The sequence below is a fragment of the Danio rerio genome, chromosome 7 (genome assembly GCF_052040795.2).
Source record: "Danio rerio strain M-AB ecotype USA chromosome 7, GRCz13ab, whole genome shotgun sequence".
In the NCBI taxonomy this organism is placed as follows: Eukaryota; Metazoa; Chordata; class Actinopteri; order Cypriniformes; family Danionidae; genus Danio; species Danio rerio.
The window spans coordinates 40,068,719-40,096,432 of NC_141027.1; the positions used below are offsets into that span (position 1 = coordinate 40,068,719).

General features: G+C 38.2%; 5 protein-coding genes across 9 annotated transcripts in view; 4 read left to right on the plus strand and 1 right to left on the minus strand.

Annotated features, from left to right (window-relative positions):
• The window catches only part of esyt2b (extended synaptotagmin-like protein 2b), an 846,120-nt gene that overhangs the window by 371,120 nt on the left and 447,286 nt on the right, over nt 1-27,714 (plus strand). The gene's annotated exons all lie outside the window — the stretch shown is intronic.
• On the minus strand, nt 1,499-24,671 carry cfap184 (cilia and flagella associated protein 184). 3 transcript variants are annotated; one of them, XM_087259535.1, is made up of 2 exons: nt 23,093-24,671; nt 1,499-1,952 (listed from the first exon to the last, which is right to left on the minus strand). In XM_087259535.1, exons 1-2 carry the CDS (start codon nt 24,188-24,190, stop codon nt 1,611-1,613), a joined length of 1,440 nt encoding a protein of 479 aa, XP_087115661.1. In that variant the 5' UTR covers nt 24,191-24,671; the 3' UTR covers nt 1,499-1,610. The 3 variants fall into 3 exon arrangements, with proteins under 3 accessions (XP_087115661.1, XP_087115662.1, NP_001122170.1); XM_087259536.1 differs by lacking the exon at nt 1,499-1,952 and adding an exon at nt 16,959-17,529; NM_001128698.1 differs by lacking the exon at nt 1,499-1,952 and adding an exon at nt 17,207-17,568 and having other exon boundaries at nt 23,093-24,335.
• si:dkey-58i8.5 lies at nt 4,913-8,611 on the plus strand. Of its 2 annotated transcripts, NM_001442564.1 has the most exons (9): nt 5,658-6,059; nt 6,222-6,362; nt 6,571-6,762; nt 6,922-7,013; nt 7,225-7,275; nt 7,444-7,822; nt 7,923-8,099; nt 8,232-8,320; nt 8,398-8,609. In NM_001442564.1, exons 1-9 carry the CDS (start codon nt 5,744-5,746, stop codon nt 8,470-8,472), a joined length of 1,512 nt encoding a protein of 503 aa, NP_001429493.1. In that variant the 5' UTR covers nt 5,658-5,743; the 3' UTR covers nt 8,473-8,609. The 2 variants fall into 2 exon arrangements, with proteins under 2 accessions (XP_087114734.1, NP_001429493.1); XM_087258608.1 differs by lacking the exon at nt 7,225-7,275 and having other exon boundaries at nt 4,913-6,059; nt 8,398-8,611.
• Nucleotides 8,661-15,130, plus strand: LOC147836071 (uncharacterized). Its single transcript, XM_087261614.1, has 2 exons — nt 8,661-11,295; nt 11,358-15,130. Exons 1-2 carry the CDS (start codon nt 11,128-11,130, stop codon nt 11,934-11,936), a joined length of 747 nt encoding a protein of 248 aa, XP_087117740.1. The 5' UTR covers nt 8,661-11,127; the 3' UTR covers nt 11,937-15,130.
• On the plus strand, nt 24,380-27,607 carry tada2b (transcriptional adaptor 2B). The gene is given in 2 exon segments (NM_001024443.1): nt 24,380-24,715; nt 26,161-27,607. Coding segments are annotated over 2 exon segments (1,461 nt in total). The 5' UTR covers nt 24,380-24,445; the 3' UTR covers nt 27,352-27,607.

Below are 27,714 nucleotides of genomic sequence, written 5' to 3' on the forward strand. Positions count from 1 at the left end.
TTTTTACCCAACATTAGATTATGTCAACCCAGCATTTTTAATATGCTATGTGAAGTTATGTAGAGATTAAATGATGCGAATGAGTGTTGAAGAAAGTATGAAATTGCTTGTTTTTACTGGTATAACAACTACACATTTCACAAAATGTCAATAAAACTGACAAGTTCATTGTTTTGTTGTTTTTGTTATATCCCTCAGTTGTGTTAGCATAATAGCAATGAGAAATGATAAACAAATATTTCTGCGTAAAAAAATGGTAACTAATTTTAAAAAAGTGATGTTAATATATATCAATATTAATTACTAATAAATAAAAAGGCCTCATACAGTAAGAACATCCATCTAAAGTGGTCAGTTTCTTGGAAAATAAAGATAACAATTCTAAAATTTCTTGGGCATTATCCATAAACTTATATACTCTGTTTGCGAAGAAATAACTTCTTTAAGGACTAAATTAATTGATTATATTTTAGATGAATTTAAATAACTTTAACATCAATGAATGCCAAAATGGCATGTAATGATGTCAGATTCATTTTTGAAGTGCACAAAATAGGCAGTCCAGACAATCAGTTACACTAAGCCGAAGGAAATGAATAGATAAATGAATGAATGTTTTGTCATGAATACACAAGAGAGAGTAGCTTGAGCATTTATTTTAGTTTATTATTTCTAGTCATTTCCCCCCTAGGCAACTTAATCTGAAGAACAATTGCAGAAAAAGAAATATACTACAGAATTGTAGAATAAGGTTAATTGCCTGATTATTTTTGGTTCTTCCTAGCACTTTATGCCTTTGTATGTGTATATATTTATACAGTTGATGTCAGAATTATTAGCCCCCCTTTGAATTTTATTTCTTTTTTTAAATATTTTCCAAATGATGTTTAACAGAGCAAGACAATTTTCACAGTATGTCTGATAATATTTTTTCTTCTAGAGAAAGTCTTATTTGTTTTATTTTGGCTAGAATAAAAGCAGTTTTTAATAAAAAAAAACAAACAAACAAGGAAACATTTTAAGGCACTAAATTATTAGACCCTTTAAGGTACATTTTTTGATAGTCTACAGAACAAACCATCATTATACAAATACTTGCCTAATTACCCTAACCTGCCTGGTTAACCTAATTAACCCAGTTAAGCCTTTATATGTCACTTAAAGCTGTATAGAAGTGTCTTGAAAAATATCTAGTAAAATAATATTTACTGTCATCATGGCAAAGATAAAATAAATCAGTTATTACAAATGAGTTACTAAAACTATTGTTTAGAAATGTGTTGAAAAAAATCTTCTCTCCGTTAAACAGAAACGGAGCTAATAATTCTGACTTTAACTGTTTATATATATATATATATATATATATATATATATATATATATATATATATATATATATATATATATATATATATATATATATGTATGTATGTATGTATGTATGTATGTATGTGTATGTATGACTCTGTATACTATTTTAAATGACATTATTTCACTCGATTGCACAAAAATTCATCATTGTATAAACTTTATTGTCTTGCAGAAGATATACTATGTGAAGTTATGTAGACAATAAATGATGTAAAGCACAGAAACAGCTGGCTGAAGGGGTCACTGTCTCTCTAATCGGCTGTCTTTAATCTTCCTCTGGACTCCAGCACACTTCATTGAGAGTTCAGCGTGATGTTTCTTTAGCATCTCGAGCTTCTGCTGGAGGTTTTCAGACGTGTCCATCTTCTCCTCATAGTCCTGCAGCAGTGTGGTGTTTCCCAGCAAACCAGAGCGCTGCTGAAGCTTCAGATTATCTGTGCGCAGGCCATCGCGGACCTGTCGGGTTCGTGTCAGCACTTCACGCTTGAGAGCCACCAGTGTGTCTGTCTGCGCCAGTTGAGTGTGTTTGGCCTTATTCTCCATCTGCATGAAATGAAGCTTCTCTTTCACATGGGAAATGCCCTGATGGTGAGGGTCGAGAAACAAGCGCTTATTCTGAGACAACACAGTTTACTTCAATTAATTTCTTTTACAGATTATTTTATTGATAATGGTGAACTTAAGTCATTAAAATTGGACATTAAAAATGTTTATATTTTAATGAAAAATAAAATTATGAATAATTTTTGGTTATACTTTTTCGTGAACCAAACCAACCTTCCTTTTCAGCCTAAATAAATCAGCTGCTTATAATTAATTTAAATGATCAATGATAGATTTTTAATTTTTATAAGTGTATATTTAATATAGATATTTTAGAAATATATCATCACTTTTATCCACTTACATATAGCTAATAAATCAATATCTAATTAACTTCTGACACTTAACCTACATCTGATGACCACTGCAAAAACAAAACAACATACAGTGCCTAGCATATGTACAGGAAAATTAGGATATATATCAATTTCTCATTAAATATAAACAATTTATATCGCAAACATTTACAAAACATTCTTTAACAATATACAGTTATTCCTGTTTATTTTTTCCCCAATTTCTGTTTAACGGAGAGAAGATTTTTTTCAACACATTTATAAACATTATCATTTTAATAACTCATTTCTAGTAACTAATTTATTTTATCTTTGCCATGATGACAGTAAATAATATTTGACTATTTTTCAAGACACTTCTATACAGCTTAAAGTGACATTTAAAGCCTAAACTAGGTTAATTAACTAGGCTGGTTAGGGTAATTAGGCAAGTTATTATATAACGATTGTTTGTTCAGTAGTCTATCGAAAAAATATATAGCTTAAAGGGGCTAATCATTTTATCCTTAAAATGTTTTTAAAAAAATATAAAAACTGCTTTTATTCTAGCTGAAATAAAACAAATAAGACTTTCTCCAGTACAAAAAATATTATCAGACATACTGTGAAAATTTCCTTGCTCTGTTAAACATCATTTAAGAAATATTTAATAGAGAAAATTCGAAGAGGGGCTAATAATTATCTAGTAAAAGCTAATAATTCTGACTTCAACTGTACAAGTGTGTGCGTGGTCATCTAAAATCATTAAGATGAGAAAAAAATAACTTTTAGTTCATATGCAGTGTTATTCTAATAAATTATTCTAATAAATTAAACTAAACCAAATATTTATATGCTCATAATTTAATTTTTTGATATTTATGTTTTTCCCCAAACTCTTTAATTTGGATGTACTCATTTTTTTTAAATCTTAAATGATATTAAATGATTTTGTTCCACTTTTGCTTTTGACACTGACTAATCTAACAAAAAACCAAGAAACCAAATTTTGCTAAATATCTTATTGCTTAAGATTCCACAAAAAGGATTCATTTAAAAAGCAAGACGAAGTATCTGAAAAATCTGTATGTGTATTCCTTACCCTGGGCATTGAATGCACACACTACTGGTCAAAAGTTTAGGGTCAGTAGGATTTTTAATGTTTTAAAATAAGCTTTTCTTGCTCACCAAGGCTGCATTTATTTATGAGTTTATCCACTGCTTATGTTTTAATATCCATAACTTCTATTTTTTTTGTGACGGATGGATAGAAATTAATATATTAAATTAACATATTAGGAATTATATTAGGCTTGTGCAGCTTCTCTGTGGAGTAACTGAACTCTTTTCCTTCTAACAGTTTTGCCACAAAAAATGGGTTTGCGGCTCTGTGTGGACCCTCAGATGAGCTGACTCAAGAAAACCATGCAACTCATTCAGAAACAAAATATTCACGATTCACAACACTCAATGATCTGTCTGCTCAAAAGGATTTCGTTGTTTCTTAAATGGCCTTGGTTTCCTATTCTTAGCTGACAGGAGTGGCACCCGGTGTGGTCTTCTGCTGCTGTAACCCAACTACCTCAAAGTTGGACATGTTGTGCGTTTAGAGATGCTCTTCTGCATAATTTGATTGTAACGAGGATTGTAACAGAACTGTCACTCACTGGATATTTTCTCTTTTTCGGACCAGTTCTGAAATACCAAGACCAGCCCTTCTGACACCAACAAACATGCCACATTCAAAGTCACTTAAATCACCTTTCTCTCCCATTCTGATGCTCGATTTGAACTGCAGCAGATCGTCTTGATCATGTCTACATGCCTAAATGCATTGAGTGGCTGCCATGTCATTGGCTGATTAAAAATTTGTGTTAATGAACAGTTTGACAGGTGTACCTAATAAAGTGGCCAGTAAGTGTTCTCTCTCTCTCTCTCTCTCTCTCTCTCTCTCTCTCTCTCTCTCTCTCTCTATATATATATATATATATATATATATGTGTATGTATATATATATATATATATATATATATATATATATATATATATATATATATATATATATATATATATATATATCAAGAGATAAAACAGAAATATCACTCGTATGCAGTGTTTCTCATCCGAGTGACTCTCTTTTAAACTGTATTACATATTAGAGACTTCTTGTTGGATGACATAATTTATACATCTTCATAACTTGTAAATAGCTAATTGAAACAAGCCTAATTTCAAAGCAAGTAGGCCTATCAAAACAGCTGTACTGTACATTTCCCAGCTTATGACCTTCTTATTTTAGCCTAACTTTGTTTTATTGATGCTTATTAGTCAGAGAGTTACAGTATTAAATACAAAGAATCACAAGACATCAACTGATAAAATGGAGATAAATTAAATAACGTTATGGATAAAAGTAACACGCTAGGCCATATAGCAAAATATACAAATATGCAAACGGTACAGCAGTAAAAAATTTTTTTTATTAATTTTAAAAATAATTTTAAAAAGAAGGAAGAAAGAAAATAAACATAAATATATAAACATATATATTTTGTCTGTGCTCTCCATTTTTAACAGGAAAATGAAAGAGGAAATTTTGGCAAATGTAGTCAAATTTTTTTCTAATATTGCAATCTGTATACCAAATTTTTTCTATTTGAATAGAGTGCATCAGATCATGCATCCAATGCACATAACTGGGCGGAGAAGGATTTTTCTACTTCAGTGTTATATGCCTTTTAGCAATTATTAAACAGATAGCAAGTGCATTAGACTGTGAAGATGACAAGAAAACATTTGTAGGGTAACGTCTAAATAATGCTACTAGGGTGTGTGGTTTGATATCTAAAAGAAAACATTCAGAAATGTATTTAAAAATTGATGCCCAAAAAGTGCTTAGTGCTGGAAAAAGCCAGAAAGTATGTCAGAAAGAGTGGCTGGAGCTTGTTGACACCCATCACAAATTGGATCAAAACCAGGCTGACCTTCATATTTTACACAAACTTTTGGAAATCTATTGTATTTAATTAAAATTGTTTTACATACAAAAAGAAATAAAACTCTTCAAGTAGACTACTCCCACTGAGCTCATGAAGTTATGTGGACTAGCAGTTCTGTTCAGATACCATGATACTTGCCGCCCTCAAGTGGTTGAGAAAGAGAATACAACCAATAAGAAAGTACTAGCGACACAGCAATTGCAGAAGTACGGAATTAAATATTAATATAAATGTTTGAACCAGTATTAAAACAAGTAGATTTACATTTATAATATGATTTAATATTTATTTTAGTTTTATTTTAGCCATTACTATAAGAATTGTGAGGTATTATGTATGCAATAGTCCAGCAAATTTTAAAACAAAACAAAATGATCTCAAGGACAAGCATTCTATTTGATGTCACAATTAGAACGTCAAAGTGGAATGTTAAGGAATGACGGTGTAATTTAGTTTTAGTGGGTAGTTTGGAGGTAGACAGTGCGTTTGTTTTATCATGGGTCAGCGAATTTCTTGTCTGAATATAGCGACAGAGTCGGAGTGTGTGTACAGTTTCCATCCTAGTACACCACTTCAGTTAAATAATGACACGCCTCGTCAAGAAAACCATCAGCTTGATGAGAGACGTGTTCCTTGTGAGGAAGATAGAGTAGGGAGTTTGGTAAAGGAGAAAAAGAAAGCGAAGAAAAAATCGAGTTTTTGGAGAAAGCTGTTCCGCTTTTCACGCCCAAGAACTGGAAGGGGTGAAAAGGTGGAGCAGGTGGACAGTGAGAAGGTGAAGCCAGTCATCCAAGAAGGACCTTCTACTGATGGTAAATCCCTTTTTTTTTGTGTGACTGAAAAAAAATGATCACCATAGCTTTAAAATATTGTCCCTGCAAATATATGTATTTGTAAAAGGATTGAAACGTTTCTGTGTGTTTTTATTAAAGTAAATGTTGAATGTATGTTCCCCTCTTTTGATCAAACCTCAGTAGGAAACATCTCAAGCACTGTTGAGCATCATGACTACCAGCAAGCTCCTAACAGCCTTGAGGTTCCTTCCTCCATCATTGACCTGCAAATACAGGAACAGTGTGAGAATGTGGAGCTGGAGGAAGAAACTTCTAGTGATGGTAAATCACTTCATCTTTTGTGTGTACTGAACTTAATCATTAAAGAAGATCATCATAGCTTTAAACATTTGCAGAGTTCAAATGTTCAGATGTGCAGATGTTTGAGTATCTGAACTCTTCAGTTTTGTCTTTGTAAATACTATAAATGTATTATTTGTAGCAGTATTGAAATGTTTGTGTGTTTATATTGTTATATTTCCCTCTTTAGATCAAACTTCAGTGGAGACCATGTCTTCTTTAGAGAGTTATGGTCCTCAGAACACTCCCAACAGTAGTTTTGAGATTCCTCTCTTCGCTGTTGACGAGCAAGTCCTGGAGTTTCCAGATGATCTGTCAGAGGAAGAAACTGTGTGTCCTCTGGCAGAAACCCCAAGCCAAGACATGGTCTTGATTATTGGGAGTAAGTTCATATTAATTATGGCTGCTTGATGCTTTCACTTTTTGAAAGGATTAGATGTTTATGCATTATGTTTTAGTGACGTAATGGTGTATAAAGTGGTAATAAAGTTTTGCATTGTAGAATATGAATCTGTCTCTAAAACTAATTATATTTGAGCAGGCATGTGCTGGACCTACAAAATGGGTGAGCTACTGGGAGAAGGAGGATTTGGTGCCGTGTATGCTGGTGTCCGTGCCCATGATGGTCTTCCGGTATATTTATATATATTTTTGCATGATCAGCCTAACAAACTATACATGTATGTATGTGTAATGCTTTGTCTTTTGTAACACAATTAGAGCCCTTGATAAATGGTCAACCAGACCAAATATGCTACAAATTCATGACTAGAATTTCAACACGGATTATTGAATGGCCTGAAGTAATCCAGTGCTAACTGTTAAATTCTGTTTTGTTGATCAGGTGGCAATCAAGTTTGCCAAAAAAATGGAGGGCATGGAATATCTCTACGTTGTAAGTAGACTGTCGTCTCTGTGTGATCTTCTTTAACTCTTTAACTCTCTGTTTTTGCTTTTACTGACAATGTTAATCATAGACAGCAAACTATCCCTCAATAAACAAATTATAAACATGTTGTGCAAACCACCTTAATTTAACCATCCTAAAAACTCTTTCCACTAGCCTGGCCTTCCAGAACTTGTACCACTTGAAATCGGCCTCACACTCATGGCAAACAAGGGTCCCAGCTCACCCAACATAATCGAGCTTCTGGATTGGCAGGAATTTCCAGACCATTACATAATGGTCTTGCAGCGCCCTTCACCATGCCAGAGTGTGTTCAAGCTTTTGGAGAGCTGTGGGAACATCTTTGAAGAAAGGTTTGCTCGGTATATGATGCGCCAGGTCATCAAGGCAGCTGAGACCTGCTGCCGGCGCGGAGTTCTACACAGAGATATAAAGCTGGAGAACTTGATAATCAACACTGAAACCATGGATGTCACCCTGATTGACTTCGGCTGTGGGAACCTGTTCCATGAAACAGAGTACCACACTTTTAGTGGTATGTACAGTATTAAAACTGTAGTGTCATGACACACAAGCTGCTGAATACAGTAAAAACAAACTGTTGTAACTCAGACATGCTAATCTCTTTCCTCCAGGCACAGAGATGTACTGCCCTCCGGAATTTTTCGAGACGGGCAAATACTTTGCACGGCCGGCAACTGTGTATTCGCTTGGAGTGCTGCTATACACTATGGTGTGCGGTTATATGCCAGACCACACGGATCGGGAAAAGATGCAGCACTGGCTGTGGTATCTGCCATCTTTGTCTTGTGGTAAGAACTTGAAAAAATAGTAACAATCCAAAAAAGTGTCTTACAAAGCCACTTGGCTCAGATATCCAAAATGCCATCAGGAGATCTAAAGGATGTTTAAAGAAATAGTCAAACATTATTCCTGTCTTTCAGAATGCAGCCATCTCATAAATGCCTGTCTGCATCCCGATCCCAGCGAGAGGATAACACTAGAGCAGATCCTCCTTCACGACTGGTTTACGGTACATAAGATCCACAAAAACTGTTTCAAAATGTCAATTTTTTGAGGACAATAAACCTTATTATGTTTTTGCTTTAGATCACATCATCAGACATGGAGGATGAGCGCCCGGTCCTGGTCATGCAGGAAGAGCTGATTAGCCAGGCATGCTAACACCAGTGGCCTCACCACCTCTCCAGTCCTTTGCTTCTACTATTGTCTGGTGCCAGAGCTTGAGGCAGCAATATTTGCGTCTTGCGGTGTTGCGGCCAAAAATGTATTGTTGAATTGAAATAAAATTGTGTCAATTGAACTGTTGTGTTTGTCTTATTTTTGTCAGTTTTTTTGGTGAATTTGAATTGGAGTTTGCATTAAGCCTACTAAGACCATGACTAACTAGTACAGGTGTATTTTATTATAAAAGAAGCTGGTCCTTTTATTATAAATTGTGGTCCTCCAGGAGCTGGATTGGACATAGTAAGTAGTAAGGAATGTGTATTTATTGTGCACATTTATCGTGTATGACCATACACCCAAAGAGCTTCACAATCATGAGGGGGGGGGGGGGGGGGGGGGGGTCTCTCCTCACCTCCACCAGTGTGCAGCATACACTTGGATGATGCGATGGCAGCCACAGGACAACGGTGCTAGTGCGCTCACCACACACCAGCTATTGGTGGAGTGGAGAGACAGTGAGAGAGCCAATTTGGTAGATGCGGATGATTGGGAGGCCATGATAGGTAAGGGCCGATGTAGGGAATTTGGCCAGGACACAGGGGTTACACAACTACTCTTTACAAGAAGTGTCATGGGATTTTTAATAACCACCGAGAGTCAAGACCTGGGTTTAACGTTTCATCTAAAAGACAGCACTTAGAAGTCTCTTTCTCTATACTGGGGCATTAGGACTCACACACTACTGGCCTCACTAACACCACTTCCAACAGCAACCTAGTTTTCCCATGTGGTCTCCCATCCAGGTTCTGACCAGGCTCAGCCCTGCTTAGCTTCAGTAAGTAACTGCTCTTGGGCTGCAGGGTGATATGGCTGTGAATTTTCTGAACTATGAATGTTTACAAGTGAGAAACTCTGCATTTTACACCAGCGGTTCCCAACAAGGGGGTCCCAGCCCACAAAGGGGTCTCTGCGAGCTCTGTAGGGGGTTGCGTCATATAAAAAAAAAAAAGAATTAGCAGTGGACAATTAAGAGAATGATCATTTTGCCTTAGCTGATTTTATTTCCTGGCTGAAATTTGTAATTCGTCTTCCACAGAAAAAATAAATAAATAAAAAATAATAATAATAATACTCTGATTCACCTTCAGCATACAGCATATTCATAACAGAATACTGGACCCAGGTGAGGAAGCTCCAAACATTTCAGGTCACAGCACTAGCAATACTGGAAACACGAAATCCAGGAAATACCAAGATATTTACCTGAACTATGGTTTTATTATTTTTTCTTGAAGTAAAATGTCCATTACCCAGCCACAGTGCATCATCTGTGACAAAGTTCTTGTTAACAAATGCATGAGGCTGTCCAAATTAATAAGACATTTGCATATGACTCCCCAATACCCCAAGTGTACCCAATACAAATGGCCCACTGATGTTTTCAGAATCAGTTTTATTGCCAAGTGTGCTTCACACACACTAGGAATTTGTTTTGGCTACAGAAGCTTCCAGTGTACATAAAGTGACAAGCGACAACACAAAACAAATATGGAAAAAAGAAAGACGATAAACATTAAACAGAGATGCAGTTAGTCAAGAAATCTGGATGTTGAATTGTATGTACAGATTTGTTATAAATACACTGGTTATATGGTGATGTGTACAAATGCAAATGGAGAAAGTATTGCATTTTATGTCAATATAAGGTTCTGTGTACAAGTGCGTATGAGAAAGTATTGCATGTTTATTGCACAGTTGGGGGATATTTAACTGTTCATGAGGTAGATACCCTGAGGAAAGAAACTTTTCCTGTGTCTGGTTGTTTTTGTGCTTGGTGCTCTGAAGCGCCGACCAGATGGTAACAGTTCAAACAGGTAGTGTGCTGGGTGTGAGGCATCCACAGTGATTTTGCGAGCCCTTTTACTCACTCTGGAAGAGTAGGAAAGGTAGTGTCAGTGATACGTTCAGCAGTCCGGACTATTCGCTGTAGTCTACGGAGGTCGGTTTTGGTAGCTGAGCCGAACCAGGCGGTGATTGAAGTGCAGAGGATGGATTGAATGACAGCTGAGTAGAACTGTACGAGCAGCTCCTGAGTCCTGTGGAAGGCTGAACTTCCTCAGCTGACGAAGGAAGTACAGTCTCTGCTGGGCTTTCTTCACAACAGAGTCTATGTGAATGTTCCACTTCAGATCCTGAAAGATGGTGGTGGCCAGGAACCTGAATTTTGCATTTATATTTTACATATCTGGATAAACTAATAAAGAAATTGTTTGTTTGAAAACTATTTTTTGTCATACCTACTGCAAACATATATGAGCAATAATATCAATAAATTTGGATGGGGGTTACAATAATGGGACAAACTAATTGGCGTCACTGTCTCCGTTCGGTCACATACTGCGTGTGCTTGAAGTTTGGACTTGCTATTTACTCGCAATTTAAATCTTAATCATAAAATTCTTCCTCATTCGCTAAGTATTTGTCTCTCCTACTTAGGGTGACCAAACCCTTAATACATTTATACAAACAAAACCCTCGAGCATCCGCCTGTTGTTTGTAGCTTTAGCCTGCTAGCGCCGCTGGTCAGCTAAAGCTACCGACCTCTTATACCATACACTTTTGACTTACTGGCTTTGCTCTTTACCCCATAAAATGTCGCTTCCGTCTCTGCCCTTGTGTGCAGGAGAAGCATCGATGGAGGCGTTGGAGCTGGAGCTGAAAGAAGTGGAGTCCCAGATCCGTGCTCTTCTGGTGAGACGGTCGAGGCTACGGGAACAACTCCTTGTTGTACCTAATGCTAAGGCCGTCTCATCACCTAAGGTACGTGGAAATTACAACCGCATCATTCCCTCTACCTCAACCTCGCGTCCTTCTCTGTCCAGGCCCAGCGCACCCGGGGCGCGGGCGCCTGGGTGCAGCCGCGCAAGGTACTTCCCAGATCTCGGGGCAGAACGTCTCCTCCCGTGTTCGAGATCTCCACGGAGAACCGCTTCTCCCCTCTCCGCGAGTCGGGTCCCGATGTGGCCATCATCGGTGACTCGATCGTTCGTCACATCCGTGCCGCCTCCTCAAAAGGTAATAAAGTACGTACTTTCTGCTTTCCTGGTGCCCGTGTGAGAAATATTTCTACACAGATTTCAACCATCCTGGGCGCTGCCGAGAGCCCTGGTGCCGTTGTCCTCCACGTGGGAGGCGAGACGGTTCGACGCACGCAGATCATCGTTTCTGGGCCGCTTCCTACCTACCGCCGAGGAAATGAAAGGTTCAGTAGACTTTTAGCTCTGAATGAATGGCTAATAACATGGTGTAAAGAACAGAAATTGCTCTTTGCTAATAACTGGAATCTTTTCTGTGAGCGTCCTAGGCTCTTCCGTCCTGACGGCCTGCACCCCAGACGGCCTAACCCAGAGCTGAACTCCTGTCGGACAACATCTCCAGATTACTTCGCACCATCTGACTAGCAGGTAAAAATTCACAAAATTCACATTATAGCCACCTAGACTCTTGTTCACCCCACTTAAACATCAGTAACGCATATCTGGCAAATCCTATAGAGACTGTGTCTGTTCCTCGTATTATTAGATTAAGAAATAAACGTACTGTGTGCTCCAGAAAAAATCTAGTAAGAATCAAACCAGAAAAACCAGTTGAAAGTGAAAATACAAATTTCGTAAAACTTGGTCTCCTAAACATCAGGTCACTTGCACCTAAAGCACTTATCATTAATGAAATAATAACAGAAAACAATCTTAATGCACTCTGTCTCACTGAAACCTGGCTAAAACAAAATGACTAAATTAGCTTAAATGAAGCAACTCCTCCAGGATTCTTATATAAACATGAGGCTCGTCAAACTGGTCGTGGTGGTGGAGTTGCATCAATCTTTAGTGATTTCCTTAATATTAAACAGAGTAACGGACTTATGTTTAGCTCCTTTGAAGTATTATCGCTTAATGTTCAGCTTCCAGATACTATGCAAAAACCTATGTTATCTACCTATACCATGGTATAATAGTCATACTCGTGCGCTCAAAACAGCAACCCGCGCCCTGGAACGTAAATGGAAAAAAACTAATTTAGAGGTCTTTAGAATTGCGTACAAAGACAGTATGTCCAGCTATAGGAGGGCTCTAAAATCTGCCAGGACCGAGCACCTGCGCAAACTGATAGAAAATAATCATAACAATCCTAGATTTTTATTTAACACCATCTCTAAATTAGCAAATAATCGGTCATCCTTGGAACAAACTACTCCACCGCAAATTAGTAGTGATGACTTCATGAATTTTTTCAGTACTAAAATAGAAGGCTTTAGACAGAAAATAGGAGATGCCAAACTTTCTGCACCGGCTTATACTCCAAATCCTGTAAATATTTCATTAAATAATAATAATAACCTACACTGCTTCAAAATCATAGAACATGAAGAGTTAGTAAAAATTATAAATAGCTCTAAACCAGCTACGTGTATGCTGGACTCAATTCCAACAAAATTACTGAAAGAGCTGCTACCTGCTATAGGAGAACCTCTTCTTAACATTATCAACTCTGCTTTATCTATAGGCCATGTTCCAAACTCTTACAAGCTAGCTGTTATTAAGCCTATTATTAAGAAACCGCAACTAGACACCAACAACTTAGCTAACTATAGACCTATTTCAAATCTTCCATTTATGTCTAAAATACTAGAAAAAGTTGTTTCCACTCAATTATGCTCTTTTCTGCAGATGAACAATATTTTTGAAGTGTTTCAGTCAGGTTTCAGGGCTCACCACAGTACAGAAACCGCCTTAGTGAAAATAACCAATGATTTACTCTTAGCTGCTGACCGAGGGTGCGTCTCGCTATTAGTTTTACTCGATCTTAGTGCGGCATTTGATACCATTGACCACAATATCCTCATAAATCGCTTAAAGTCTACAGGTGTCCAGGGACAGGCTCTACAATGGTTTAAGTCATACTTAACTGACCGTTAGCAGTTTGTGAATATTAATGGACAGCCTTCACAAGTCAGCCCAGTAAAGTATGGGGTGCCTCAAGGATCAGTTTTAGGCCCTTTGCTGTTTACAATTTACATGCTACCTCTGGGAGACATTATTAGAAGACATGGGATCAGCTTTCACTGCTATGCAGATGATACTCAATTATATATTTCAACTAAACCTGACGAGACGTCTCAACTTTCTAAACTAACTGAGTGTATCAAAGACATTAAAGACTGGATGACCAACAATTTTCTTCTCTTAAACTCCGACAAAACAGAATTATTACTTATTGGGCCTAAATCTTGTACACAGCAGATCTCGCAACTCAATTTACAATTAGAGGGATACAAAGTTAGTTTTAGCTCTACTATAAAAGATCTGGGTGTCATATTAGACAGCAATCTAACTTTTAAAAACCATATATCCCATGTCACAAAAACTGCCTTCCTTCATCTGAGAAATATTGCTAAATTAAGAAATATGCTATCCATCTCTGATGCAGAAAAGCTAGTCCATGCTTTTATGACTTCGAGGCTGGATTACTGTAATGCTCTATTTGCTGGCTGCCCAGCATTCTCTATTACAAACTAATTAGTACAAAATGCAACAGCCAGAGTTCTGACCAGGTCTAGAAAATATGATCATATCACCCCAATTTTATCCTCCTTACATTGGCTGCCTGTTAAGTTTCGTATTGAATTTAAAATATTACTTCTCACCTATAAAGCTTTAAATAATCTAACTCCTGTTTATCTAACCAACCTTCTGTCTCGCTACAATACAACTCGCTCTTTAAGATCTCAAAATTCAGGGCTTCTGGTAGTACCTAGAATAGCAAAATCAAGTAAAGGAGGTCGAGCCTTCTCTTTCATGGCTCCTACACTCTGGAATAGCCTTCCTGATAACGTCCGAGGCTCAGACACACTCTCCCAGTTCAAAACTAGATTAAAGACCTATCTGTTTAGTAAAGCATACACTCAATGCATCACCTAGCGGGTTCCACACAGGCTTCTGTATCTTGCTTATATACACGATGAACCGCAGCTACGCTAATTATTCTCTTTATTCTCTATTTTCACCTGGGGATACTCATCCCGAGGTCCTCAGATTATGCGGAGTCACTGATTGGATCCAAGACCAGCGACGTGATGATCCCAAGGATTCCATATCCGGGACCAGGCCATATCCTGAGCTGCTGCTGCGCTGATGGTCGTGGGGAGTGGAGAACATGAGTCTGATTCCAGCGACGCTACAGGGACAGACGAGTCTTCGCTGAGGCCATCTTCCAGCCTAAACCACGGCGAATGAAGCTCTGCACAAGACTTTTGGCCAGCGGAGAAATTAAAATGGTCGTGCCCAACTGAGTCTGGTTCCCTCAAGGTTTTTTTTCTTCACTCCCATCAGGTGAAGTTTTTTTTCCCTCTCCTCTGTCGCCACTGCCTTGCATGGTTCAGGATTGGTAGAGCTACGCATCGATGAATTTGCTCTTCAGTGTTTGAACTCTCAGTAATGATTAAATCACACTGAACTGAGCTAAACTGAACTGAACTGAACTTAAACACTAAAACCTGAACCACACTGTTCCAGTTACTATGACCATTTATGTGAAGCTGCTTTGACACAATCTACATTTTAAAAGCGCTATACAAATAAAGCTGAATTGAATTGAATTGAATAATGTCCAGGGAAAAAGGGGGTCTCAAACAAAAAAAGGTTGGGAACCACTATTTCATGATGCCCTGGTTGCTGACTTGTGTCACTGAAAGAGACATGTCAGTCTTTAAAATGATGGAAGCATTGATCTATAGATAATCCAATATCTGCATCAACACATCAATAACAAAAAAGCATGTTTGGAAGTATTAGTAGAATAATAAAAATCATTAAAAAATAGAAAGGAATGTGGTTGATTAAGCCATAGGGATGAGCCCTTCTAAAAGAAACATAGTGACAATCTTTCAAGCCAAGATACTGGTTTTATTTCCTTCAGACAACACAGGAAAATGGTGAGCTTGAGTATTCTTGTATGTGATAGAGCCGTGAAGTCTCACATAAAATAAAACATTTGTTATAGTCTCACGTTTTTAGTTTAAACTGTTTAACACAAAGGTCAGTTAACAAGTTGGCCACACTATAGATGCAATTGTCTGGTGTTTAGCTTAAGCAATGTGAGCATACTAACCATTTATTTATTCATACATAAAAATATAAAGTAATGTTTAAACATATGTCTGTGTAATACCTGTTGTAGTCAGTCATTAACACATTATACGGAGTTTACTTTGTTTCACGCGTTGTAACCTGGATGTAACATTCTCTATAACACAATGTCAATGAATTATTACCCCATTGAGTTTTTTTCGTTTTTAAATATTTCCCAAATGATGTTTAACAAAGCAAGGACATTTTTATAGTATGTCTGATAATGTTTTTTTCTTCTGGAAAAAAAATATTATTTGTTTTAATTAGGCTAGAATAAAATCAGTTTTTTATTTTTTAAAAACTATTTTAAGGTTGTGTTGAAAAAAATCTCTATGTTAAACAGAAATTGGGGAAAAAAATTAACAGGGGGGCTGATAATTCAGGGGGGCTAATAATTCTGACTTCAACTGTACATCTAAAGGGGTCAGTGTCTTGGAAAATAAAGATAACGATTCTAAAACAGCTTGGGCATTATCCATTAACTGATATAATCTGTTTGTTAAGCATTAACCTCCGTAAGGACTTTAAACTAATTTATTATAGTTTAGGTGAATTTAATTAACTTTAACATCAATGAATGTCAAAATGCCATGTACTGATGTCACAAAATAAGCAGTACAGACAATCAATTACACACAAACATGAAGCTTCTTTATTGGTTCTTTATTATTGGTTTCATGGAAAAGTTCACAAAGCAAAACTGACCAATAAAATAACTTTTCCTAATAGATTCTTTGGGGAAAACCCTTTTTTTCTATTGACCTTATTCTTTCAGGTAAAAGCAGATGCAACCATTGGAACATTATTGGCTCTAGACTTCCTGTTTCATTCACTTCTATTCATTTTTAGGCATAAAGAAAATATTGTTATCTAGCGTAATGTTGCCAACAGGTATTTTCTTATTATATCATTTTTATTCATTATATGAAGCGGCACAATGGCTCAGCTGTTATCACTGTCGCCTCACAGCAAGAAGGTTGTGGTTCGAGTCCTGGCCAGTTTGCCATTTCTGTGTGGAGTTTGCATGTTCTCCACATGTTGGCGTGGGTTTCCTTCGAGTGCTATAGGTGAATTGAATAAACTAAATTGCCTGTAATGTATGAGTGTATGTGTAAATTTGAGAATGTATGGGTGTTTCCCAGTACTGGGTTGCAGCTGGAAGGGCATCCGCTGTGTAAAATATATGGCGGAATAGTTAGTGGTTCATTCTGCCGTGGTGACTTCTGAAATATACACTAAGCCGAAGGAAAATGAATGTGTTGTCATGAATACACATGTATGTAGAAAAAAATTAGCTTGAGCGTTTATTCCAGTTTATTATTTGTAGTCAATTGCAGAAAAAAAAGATACTATAGCATTGCAGAATAGGGTCAAAAGTCTCACTGTTTTTGATTCTTTCGAGCACTTTATGTCTTTGTATGTGTATTCATATATAAATGACATTATTTCTCTGTATTCCACATATATTCATCATTGTATAAACTTTATTGTCTTGCAAAAGATGCTATGTGAAGTTATGTAGACAATAAATGATGTAAAGCACAGAAACAGCTGGCTGAAGGGGTCACTGTCTCTCTAATCTGCTGTCTTTAATCTTCCTCTGGACTCCAGCACACTTCATTGAGAGTTCAGCGTGATGTTTCTTTAGCATCTCGAGCTTCTGCTGGAGGTTTTCAGACGTGTCCATCTTCTCCTCATAGTCCTGCAGCAGTGTGGTGTTTCCCATTAAACCAGAGCGCTGCTGAAGCTTCAGATTATCTGTGCGCAGGCCATCGCGGACCTGTCGGGTTCGTGTCAGCACTTCACGCTTGAGAGCCACCAGTGTGTCTGTCTGCGCCAGTTGAGTGTGTTTGGCCTTATTCTCCATCTGCATGAAATGAAGCTTCTCTTTCACATGGGAAATGCCCTGATGGTGAGGGTCGAGAAACAAGCGCTTATTCTGAGCCAACACAGTTTACTTCAATTAATTTCTTTTACAGATTATTTTTATGTGAATCAAACTAACCTTCCTTATTAGCCTAAATAAATCAGCTGCTTACATGATTTATTAATTATAAATAATTTAAATCATTAGTGATAGATTGTTAATTTTTATAAGTGAAATTTAGTCATGTTATATCGTCACTTATATCCCCTTATATGTAATTAATTGTTGACACTTAACCTACATCTGATGACCACTGCAAAAACAAAACGATTTACAGTGACTAGCATACGTACACAGAAATTAGAATATTTATAAATTTCTCATTAAATTTGCACAATTTATATCGCTGAATTTTACAAAACATTTATAACAATATACAGTCAGAACTATTATTAGCCCCCCTGTTTATTTTGTTCTCCCCACTTTGTTTAACAGACAATTTTTTTCAGCACATTTCTAAACATAATAGTTTTATTAACTCTCTAACTTCTCTAATAACTGATTGATTTTATCTTTGCCATGATGACAGTAAATAATATTTGACTACATATTTTTCAAGACTCTTCTATACAGCTTAAAGTGACATTTAAAGGCTTTACTAGGTTAATTAGGTTAATTAGGCAGTTTAGAGTAATTAGGCAAGTTATTGTATAATGATGGTTTGTTCTGTAGACTATCGAAAAAATATAGCTTAAAGGGACTACTAATTTTGACCTTAAAATGACTTTAAAAAAATGGCAAACTGCTTTTATTCTAGCAGAAATTAAACAAAAAAGACTTTCACCAGAAGAAAAAAATATTATCAGACATACTGTGAAAATATCTTTGCTCTGTTAAACATCATTTGTGAAATATTTAAAACAAGAAAAAAAAATTTAAAGGGGGGCAAATAATTCTGACTTCAACTTTATATAAGCACTTTAGCAGCATCTAGAACAGCAGCCTGTAAGTACATTTAAGATTTGTTTCAGTTGTTGTGTATGGTTTGAGGACTTGTTTCCAGCTGTTTGTGTAAAGTTGTAGGACATTTAAACTTGCTTTCAGTTGTGTATAATACTAGAAGTTGTTTAGCCACTGTTTCCTTGGTTACTATAAGAGCTTGTGTAGCGAACGCAGACGCGGTTCGCGTCGTCCGCCTCAGTTTCGGCCCTTGTTTTGACTCGGGAGGCGTGTCCAAACGCCAGGTAACCACTATATAGTGAGCACGGTAGCATTAGTCGGCAGGAGAAGCACTTTAGCAGCATCTAGAACAGCAGCCTGTAAGTACATTTAAGATTTCGCGTCGTCCGCCTCAGTTTCGGCCCTTGTTTTGACTCGGGAGGCGTGTCCAAACGCCAGGTAACCACTATATAGTGAGCACGGTAGCATTAGTCGGCAGGAGAAGCACTTTAGCAGCATCTAGAACAGCAGCCTGTAAGTACATTTAAGATTTGTTTCAGTTGTTGTGTATGGTTTGAGGACTTGTTTCCAGCTGTTTGTGTAAAGTTGTAGGACATTTAAACTTGCTTTCAGTTGTGTATAATACTAGAAGTTGTTTAGCCACTGTTTCCTTGGTTACTATAAGAGCTTGTGTAGCGAACGCAGACGCGGTTCGCGTCGTCCGCCTCAGTTTCGGCCCTTGTTATCAGCTAGACCTTATTTACACACGACACTGCTTCACTGATCAAACAATAGTAACTCCACTACAAATATCTGATCATTTCCTTCTGTCTCTCAACATCCACATTACTCCTGAGCCGCCACACACTCCAACACTGGTTACCTTTCGCAGAAACCTACGATCTCTCTCACCCAATAGACTATCCACCATTGTTTCAGACTCTCTTCCTCCATCTCGCAAACTCACTGCACTTGATTCGAACAGTGCCACTAATACACTCTGCTCCACACTAGCATCATGTCTAGACCAATTATGTCCTCTTGCATCCAGGCCAGCCTGTGCCAGTCCTCCTGCACCCTGGCTCTCGGATGCTCTCCGTGAGCATCGCTCAAAACTTCGGGCTGCAGAGAGAATTTGGCGGAAAACTAAAAATCCTGCACATCTCTTAACATACCAAACTCTTCTGTCCTCTTTCTCAGCTGAGGTTACTTCTGCAAAGCAGACGTATTACCGTCTAAAAATCAACAATGCCACTAATCCTCGCCTACTTTTTAAAACATTTTCCTCCCTCCTCTATCCTCCTCCTCCACCCGCATCCTCCACACTTACTACTGATGACTTTGCTACATTCTTCTGCACCAAAACTGCAAAAATCAGTGCTCAATTTGCTGCACCTACAACAAACACGCAAGATACAACACCAACACCACACACACTCACCTCTTTTTCTCAGCTCTCTGAGTCTGAGGTGTCCAAACTCGTGCTATCTAGCCATGCAACCACCTGTCCACTCGATCCCATTCCCTCTCATCTCTTGCAAGCCATCTCTCCTGCAGTCATACCAACACTGACTCACATAATTAACACATCTCTTGACTCTGGTTTATTCCCCACTACATTTAAGCAGGCTAGGGTAACCCCACTGCTAAAGAAACCCAACCTGGACCATACGCTACTTGAAAACTACAGACCAGTATCCCTGCTTCCATTCATGGCCAAGATTCTGGAGAAAGTAGTGTTCAATCAAGTCCTGGACTTTCTTACTCAAAACAATCTCATGGACAACAAGCAATCCGGCTTTAAGAAAGGCCACTCAACTGAGACTGCCCTGCTCTCGGTCGTGGAGGATCTCAGACTGGCTAAAGCAGACTCTAAATCATCAGTCCTCATTTTGCTGGACTTGTCAGCTGCTTTTGACACTGTCAACCACCAGATCCTGCTATCTACGCTTGAGTCACTGGGCGTTGCGGGCACTGTTATACAATGGTTTAGATCTTACCTCTCTGACAGGTCATTCAGGGTGTCTTGGAGGGGAGAGGTGTCCAACCTACAGCATCTAAACACTGGGGTACCTCAAGGCTCTGTTCTTGGGCCACTTCTCTTCTCCATCTACACATCATCTCTAGGACCAGTCATCCAGAGACATGGATTCTCCTACCACTGCTATGCTGATGACACCCAGCTATACCTCTCTTTTCATCCTGATGATCCCTCGGTTCCAGCTCGTATCTCAGCCTGCCTGTTGGATATTTCACACTGGATGAAAGATCATCATCTTCAGCTGAACCTCGCAAAAACGGAAATGCTTGTAGTTTCTGCCAACCCGACTCTACACCATAACTTTTCAATCCAGATGGATGGGGCAACCATTACTACATCCAAAATGGTGAAAAGCCTTGGAGTAACGATTGATGACCAACTAAACTTCTCTGACCACATTTCTAGAACTGCTCGATCGTGCAGATTTGCACTCTATAACATCAGAAAGATCCGACCCTTCTTATCTGAACATGCAGCTCAACTCCTTGTTCAAGCTCTTGTTCTCTCCAAACTGGATTACTGCAACTCTCTACTAGCTGGGCTTCCAGCTAACTCTATCAAGCCTCTTCAACTGCTCCAGAATGCAGCAGCACGAGTTGTCTTCAATGAACCTAAACGAGCACATGTCACTCCGCTGCTAGTCCGTTTGCACTGGCTGCCAGTTGCTGCTCGCATCAAATTCAAAACTCTGATGTTTGCCTACAAAGTGACTTCTGGCCTAGCACCTTCTTATCTGCACTCACTTCTGCAGATCTATGTGCCCTCCAGAAACTTGCGTTCTGTGAATGAACGTCGCCTCGTGGTTCCATCCCAAAGAGGGAAAAAATCACTTTCGCGAACGCTCACGCTCAATCTGCCCAGTTGGTGGAATGAACTCCCTAACTGCATCAGAACAGCAGAGTCACTCGCTATTTTCAAGAAACGACTAAAAACTCAACTATTTAGTCTCCACTTCACTTCCTAAGCTGCAATTGCCTCTTTGAATATCACACTAATTGTACAAAAAAAAAAAAAAAAAAAAAAAAAAAAAAAAAAAAAAACTACTAACACTTCCCTTCTTAGACTTTACAGACCTGAAACTTGCCTTTAGTACTTATTCATTGTTGCTCTTAGTTGTGTAAATTGCTTCCTTGTCCTCATTTGTAAGTCGCTTTGGATAAAAGCGTCTGCTAAATGACTAAATGTAAATGTAAATGTAAATATAAGTGTGTGTGTGTGTGAGGTCACCTAAAATCATTAAGATAAGAAAAATAATACATTTTAATTCACATGCAATGATATTTTAATAACTTAAACTAAACTTAATATTTATATGCTCATTATTTTATTTTTTTATATTTATGTTTTTCCTCTTTAATTTGGATGTACTCATTTTTTATCTTAAATCAGGGGTCACCGACAGGTAGCCCGCGAGGATCACATGAGTTGCCCGTGGGCCTGTTATAAAAATATTAGCTAACCATAGCACCACATACCAGAAAGCTGCATCTAATAGTTTTTTGTAGCTATTTTTTTAAATCACACTTGCATTGGTGTAAAATTGAAAATGACATTAAGTTATATATTTAAAAAAAACTTTAAAAACAATTTCAGACAAATTAAGTGTTGCATATTGATATTTATCTGTTTCCAAGTTATGTTGACAACGATTGTGAGAAATCATTAACATAATCCGTGTCTTCACATAGATGAATATTATTAATTAATAATAATTGAGCAAATTTGTTATAAGTGTGTATCAAACTGGTAGCCCTTCACATTAAACGATACCCAAGAAGTAGCTCTCAGTTTCCAAAAGGTTGGTGACCCCTGTCTTAAATGATCTTAAATGATTTTGTTCCACTTTTGCTTTTGGCACTCACTAATCCAACATAAAACCAATAAAGCAGATTTTGCTAATTATCTTATTGCGTAAGACCCCACAGAAAAGATTCATTTAAAAAGCAAGATGGAGTTTTTCTGAGAAATCTGAAGATGTATTTCTTAATCCTGGGTATTAGATACATACACTATCGGTCAAAAGTTTAGGGTCAGTAGGATTTAATATATATATATATATATATATATATATATATATATATATATATATATATATATATATATATATATATATATATATATAAAATTAAATTAAATAAGCTTATCCTGCTCAGCAAGGCTGCATTTATTTAATCAAAAATACTGCTCAAATTGTGAAATGGTATTGCACTATAAAACAACTGTTCAAAAGTAGTTTATCTTTTATTTGAATCCCTTATTCATGTGATTTTAAAGATGATTTTTCAGCTTCATTACTCTAGTCTTCAGAGTCACATGATCCTTCAGAAATCACTCTAATATTAATTATCATTATCATTATTATTAATGGTAATAATAATAAAAGCAATAATGACTGGCCTAACAATTTCATTTGAAACTACATACAATAAAAAAGCAGTTATTTAAAATTGTAAAAAATATTTAACAATTTTTTTTACATTTAATAAATAAACATTTTTTTAAAACTGACCCCAAGCCAAACTTTTGACCAGTGGTGTATATATTATACACTGTTTTACTTAGAATTAAAGCACAGTGATTTACCTGCACAGAGCTTGCGACCTTCTTTTTCAGTCGATGTAGCTCTTCACTCCTCTCCTCCAGCTTGTCCATGAAAGACTGGTTTTCTGTTTTGAGCTGCTCAAAGTCCATCAGCAGGAGCCCATCCACCAGTTCCCGTTTAGACCTGAGCGCCCTCTCATACTTAGATATTTTATTCTTCAACTTGATATTGTTGAGCCGCACACAAACCAACTTATCCTCCTGCTTCAATTCCTCCGCCTTCAGCAGCTCCACCTTTGCCAGTGTTTCCTGTTTGCCCACCTTACCAGTCAGTGAGGCCTTCATCACAGTTTCATATTTCAGTGCAGCAAAGAATCTCAGCTCTTGCTCCACCTGCTTGAGTTTCTCTGAGCTCTGTAGATGGAGATCCTCCATCCGCTCCTGGTGAAGCTTTGAGAAATGCAGCTGCTGCTCTTTCATGTCCGCTATCAGTTGCATGTACTTCTCATACTGCTCCTGCTCTGAGATATCCTCGTCTAACTTGACATGTTGATCCCCTTTCTTCTTACTAAAGTGTTCTGCTATTCTGGTCTGCAGTTGTTGGTTTATCTTGTTAAGCTTTTCGTTCTCTGATTGTAGTTTATGCAGCAGCTCCATCTTTTCCTTGATGATGCTGGGGTCAACTTCCTCATCTTCTGTATGAGCCTGTGGTTCTTCAGGAGGGCTGATGGACCTCTCATTCTCCGGCTCAGGAGCTGGAAGACTATTCTCCTCATCTTCTTCCTCTTCTTCTTCATCCTCAGAGTCTTCAAGGGATGGTTCTGTTTCAGGACCCTCAGTGTCCTCCAAAGTCTCATTCATAAGGGGGTCCTCTTCTGTTATCAAATGTTGCTCAATCTGGATTTCACCGGTCTGTTGTTCACTGGTCTCAGGCACAGACGTGTCTTCTGTTAAGAGCTGCTCGGCCTTATCTTCCTCTACAGCTTCTGGATTATTAGGAGCTTCAGGTTCCTCAGTTTCTTCCTCCATGACCTGCTCTGCGTCTGCAGGACCTTCAAGGGTTTTAGTGTTTTCCATTAGTGTGTCAGTTTCTAAAACAAAGCTTTCCTCGTGAGTGTACTCTAATGACTCCTCTTCCATTTTACGTCTTAAAGAAGGTTGCGTTTATCAAGATTAGTTCGATGTAGTTTCTCTTGAGCTCTTGAAGAAGCGCTGGCATCAACTATTTTGTGTTCGTACGTGTTGCCATGGACACCTATAGCAAGAGCCAATCACAAGCATTCGCTGCGCCGCTTTTAATATTAATGAGACGCAGCGGCGTGAGCAGAGATACTCCACTGCGCATGCTCTGCCCCGCGCCACTGCTGCTTCCAACAACAAGCGGTAGTAAGCAATATGGCCGACCTAGGGAAGAAGTACTGCGTGAACTGCTTGGCAGATGTTACGAATTTGCGGATTCGCTGTGCTGAATGTCAAGATATTGAACTTTGCCCGGAGTGCTTCTCGGCGGGCGCCGAAATCGGCAACCACAGACGATGGCACGGCTATCAGCAAGTGGACGGCGGGCGCTTCTCGCTCTGGGGTCCCGAAGCAGAGGGAGGATGGACCAGCAGGGAAGAGCAGTCGCTGCTCGATGCCATCGAGCAATATGGATTTGGAAATTGGGTACGACTCTCAAAATAATTACACATGGATGCAGCTCATAAAAAGCTGCCTTTGCCTTGCCTAATTGTGCACGTCAACATAAACTAGCCATATCTAACCTTAGTCTGCAACACAAAATGCACTTCTTAGTATAGAAACTTAAACTATTTTCGTAAGGCAGCTTTCCTTGGTTTGTGATGCCTATAAATTTAATAGAATATGTAACCCAAAATACAACTCATTTATAGTTTTTGTCAATCATAACAACTGCATTCTGTAGATAATTCATACAGAAAACTATTGAAAACAGCTGCTTTTGCTATTGCATTAATATTAGCATTGCACATTATTGTATATTTGCATAATAAAAAGGGAGTATTGTTTCCATTTAAGTAAATAATATTAAGCAGTTATTGCATTTTCATTGCAGTTATTCTTAATGCTTCTGCCAAGCTTTGTTTGACAACAGTTCTTTTCATCCCTTTTTAAATGATCACGTTGGAAGACGTTTGCTGTGGTCATTCCCAGCTTACATTGTGGTAGAAGGCTTCATGAACTTACCATCCATAGAGCATAGTCTATTAGAACATGTAGAGATGTGGAGTAGACATTACTGAGTGGTGCAAATGAGGATCAGATTGTAGGAACGTCTTTATCTTAGATTATTGTGTTTACTCATCATGGCATTGTTTCAAACATTGCGCAATTTAAAAGATTATTTCTATCAAGGGATGCATTACTCTTTGACCATTCATTGTGTATTGATGATGGAAGCGCCATCAACAGATAGCACTGACACTGTCTACACAAGCACGTTTCAACCCTGGTTTTAGCTCAACTGCTGGTCAATTCATTTGTCAAAATGAACCTATTTTGCACAGCTTAAGCCATCCTGGAAAAAATACAGCCATTGGATACATTTTCTGACATGGTGGTTTAAGAAATCGAAAGTTACACGCTGCATCAGTCTGGGTTCAAATTTGACAAACATAACAAAAATAACAAATCAGGAACATAATCAGTCTCGTATATAGTAATTCATTGACTTAAATTATTTATAAATTTAGTTGCTTATTTAAATACAACATTGATTTTTTTTTGTCAAAATGTGTGTAATGTTAAAAGAAATTATTTATGTTTGTATTTGTAACTTTCACATTATAATTGTATCTTTAAAGGATTTTTTTGCAAAAATAAAAAAGATTCCACCACCATTTACCCACCAAGTTAAAAAATATTATGTATTTTAAATTAACTCTGAAATCTATTTGTATCTTTGTTGTTGACGTAAAAATTCATCAAACATTGTAAAGGTTATCCATATGAATTATTTTTTTTAATCCAAATCGTCTGAAGAAGCATGTTCACATCTTCATTTGAGTTTTGAGTGAAAGTTTGTAATGAAACAGCTGAATTAATGTTAACAGATTTTTGGATGAACTAACTCTTCATTTTTTTTGTGCTAGGAGGATATGGCAGCCCATGTTGGTGCATCACGCACCCCTCAGGAGGTCATGGACCATTACGTGAGCATGTACATTCATGGAAATCTAGGAAAAGCTTGCATCCCTGACAGCATCCCTAACCGCGTGACAGACCACACTTGCCCCAGCGGAGGTCCTCTGTCACCTAGTTTGACCACCCCATTGCCCCCATTAGACATAACAGTGGTGGAGCAGCAGCAGCTTGGATATATGCCACTTCGTGATGACTATGAGATCGAGTATGACCAGGAGGCTGAGAAACTCATCAGTGGCCTTTCTGTAAACTACGACGATGAAGATATCGAGATCGAAATGAAGCGAGCCCACGTGGACATGTACGTGCGTAAACTGCGCGAGCGGCAGCGCCGCAAAAACATCGCTCGAGACTACAATTTAGTGCCAGCTTTTCTGGGACGGGACAAAAAAGACAAAGAACGAGAGCGAGCAGGTGGAACAGTAGGGGTTGGGGGTCCAGGTGGAGCTGTGGGATCGGGGAGCGGTGCCACCGTCGTTCCAGCTGGGCCGCTGGGTTCCTCTACAGCAGCGACACCGAAACGAAAAATCACCAAGGAGGAGAAGGAGCAGCGGACCAAACTACGTGCCCTTTGTCAGTTCATGCCACAACGTGAGTTTGAAGAGTTTTTCGATAACATGCACAAAGAGCGGATGCTCCGAGCGAAGGTTCGGGAGCTTCAGCGGTATCGGCGGAATGGCATTACAAGACTTGACGAGTCAGCAGAGTATGAGGCAGCACGCCACAAACGGGAAAAGCGGAAAGAGAATAAAAGTATTGCCGGGTCAAAGAGAGGAAGCAGTGGTGGAGGAGGAGGAACAGCTGGTCTTGGAGGAGGTGTTGGAGCAGGAGGTGGGCTTGGCGGAGGCGGCGGAGTCAGTACCATCAAAGAGGAAGGGAAAGACAGTGAGTTTTCAGCTATTGAGAACCTGTCCGGATTTGAGCTGCTATCCGATAGGGAGAAAGTACTGTGCAACTCCATGAACCTCAGTCCCATGCGTTATCTGACAGTCAAGACTATCATAATCAAAGATCATCTACAGAAAAGGCAAGGCATTCCCTCCAAAAGCCGCTTGCCCAGTTACCTGGACAAGGTGCTGAAAAAACGGATTCTGAATTTTCTTTCGGAGAGTGGCTGGATATCTCGAGATGCCTCCTAATGACACTGTCTAAAGAGCTGGCTGTATGAATAATGACTGTAAATATATTTTTCTAATGTTTTATACTGAGACTATGAAAAGCATGTGAGAACAAAATGGCTGTTGGTGCCGCACTACTGGATGTGGTCTAAATTGTCTGTCTTTAATCTCGAATCTCATCATAGGAATGGAAACATGGAAAAATTGTACATCAGTACTTAAAGGGAACTTTGCAGTATGTTGTTCTGTGTAATACATCATAATGCAACAACAACAACAAACATTTCCCAGTTTTATAATGCCTTTGGTTTGAATGTGTTTTTTGAGTGGCGCTCGATGTTCCCTGCCAACAAAATATTATACAAAGCAGTTCTTTAAAACTGG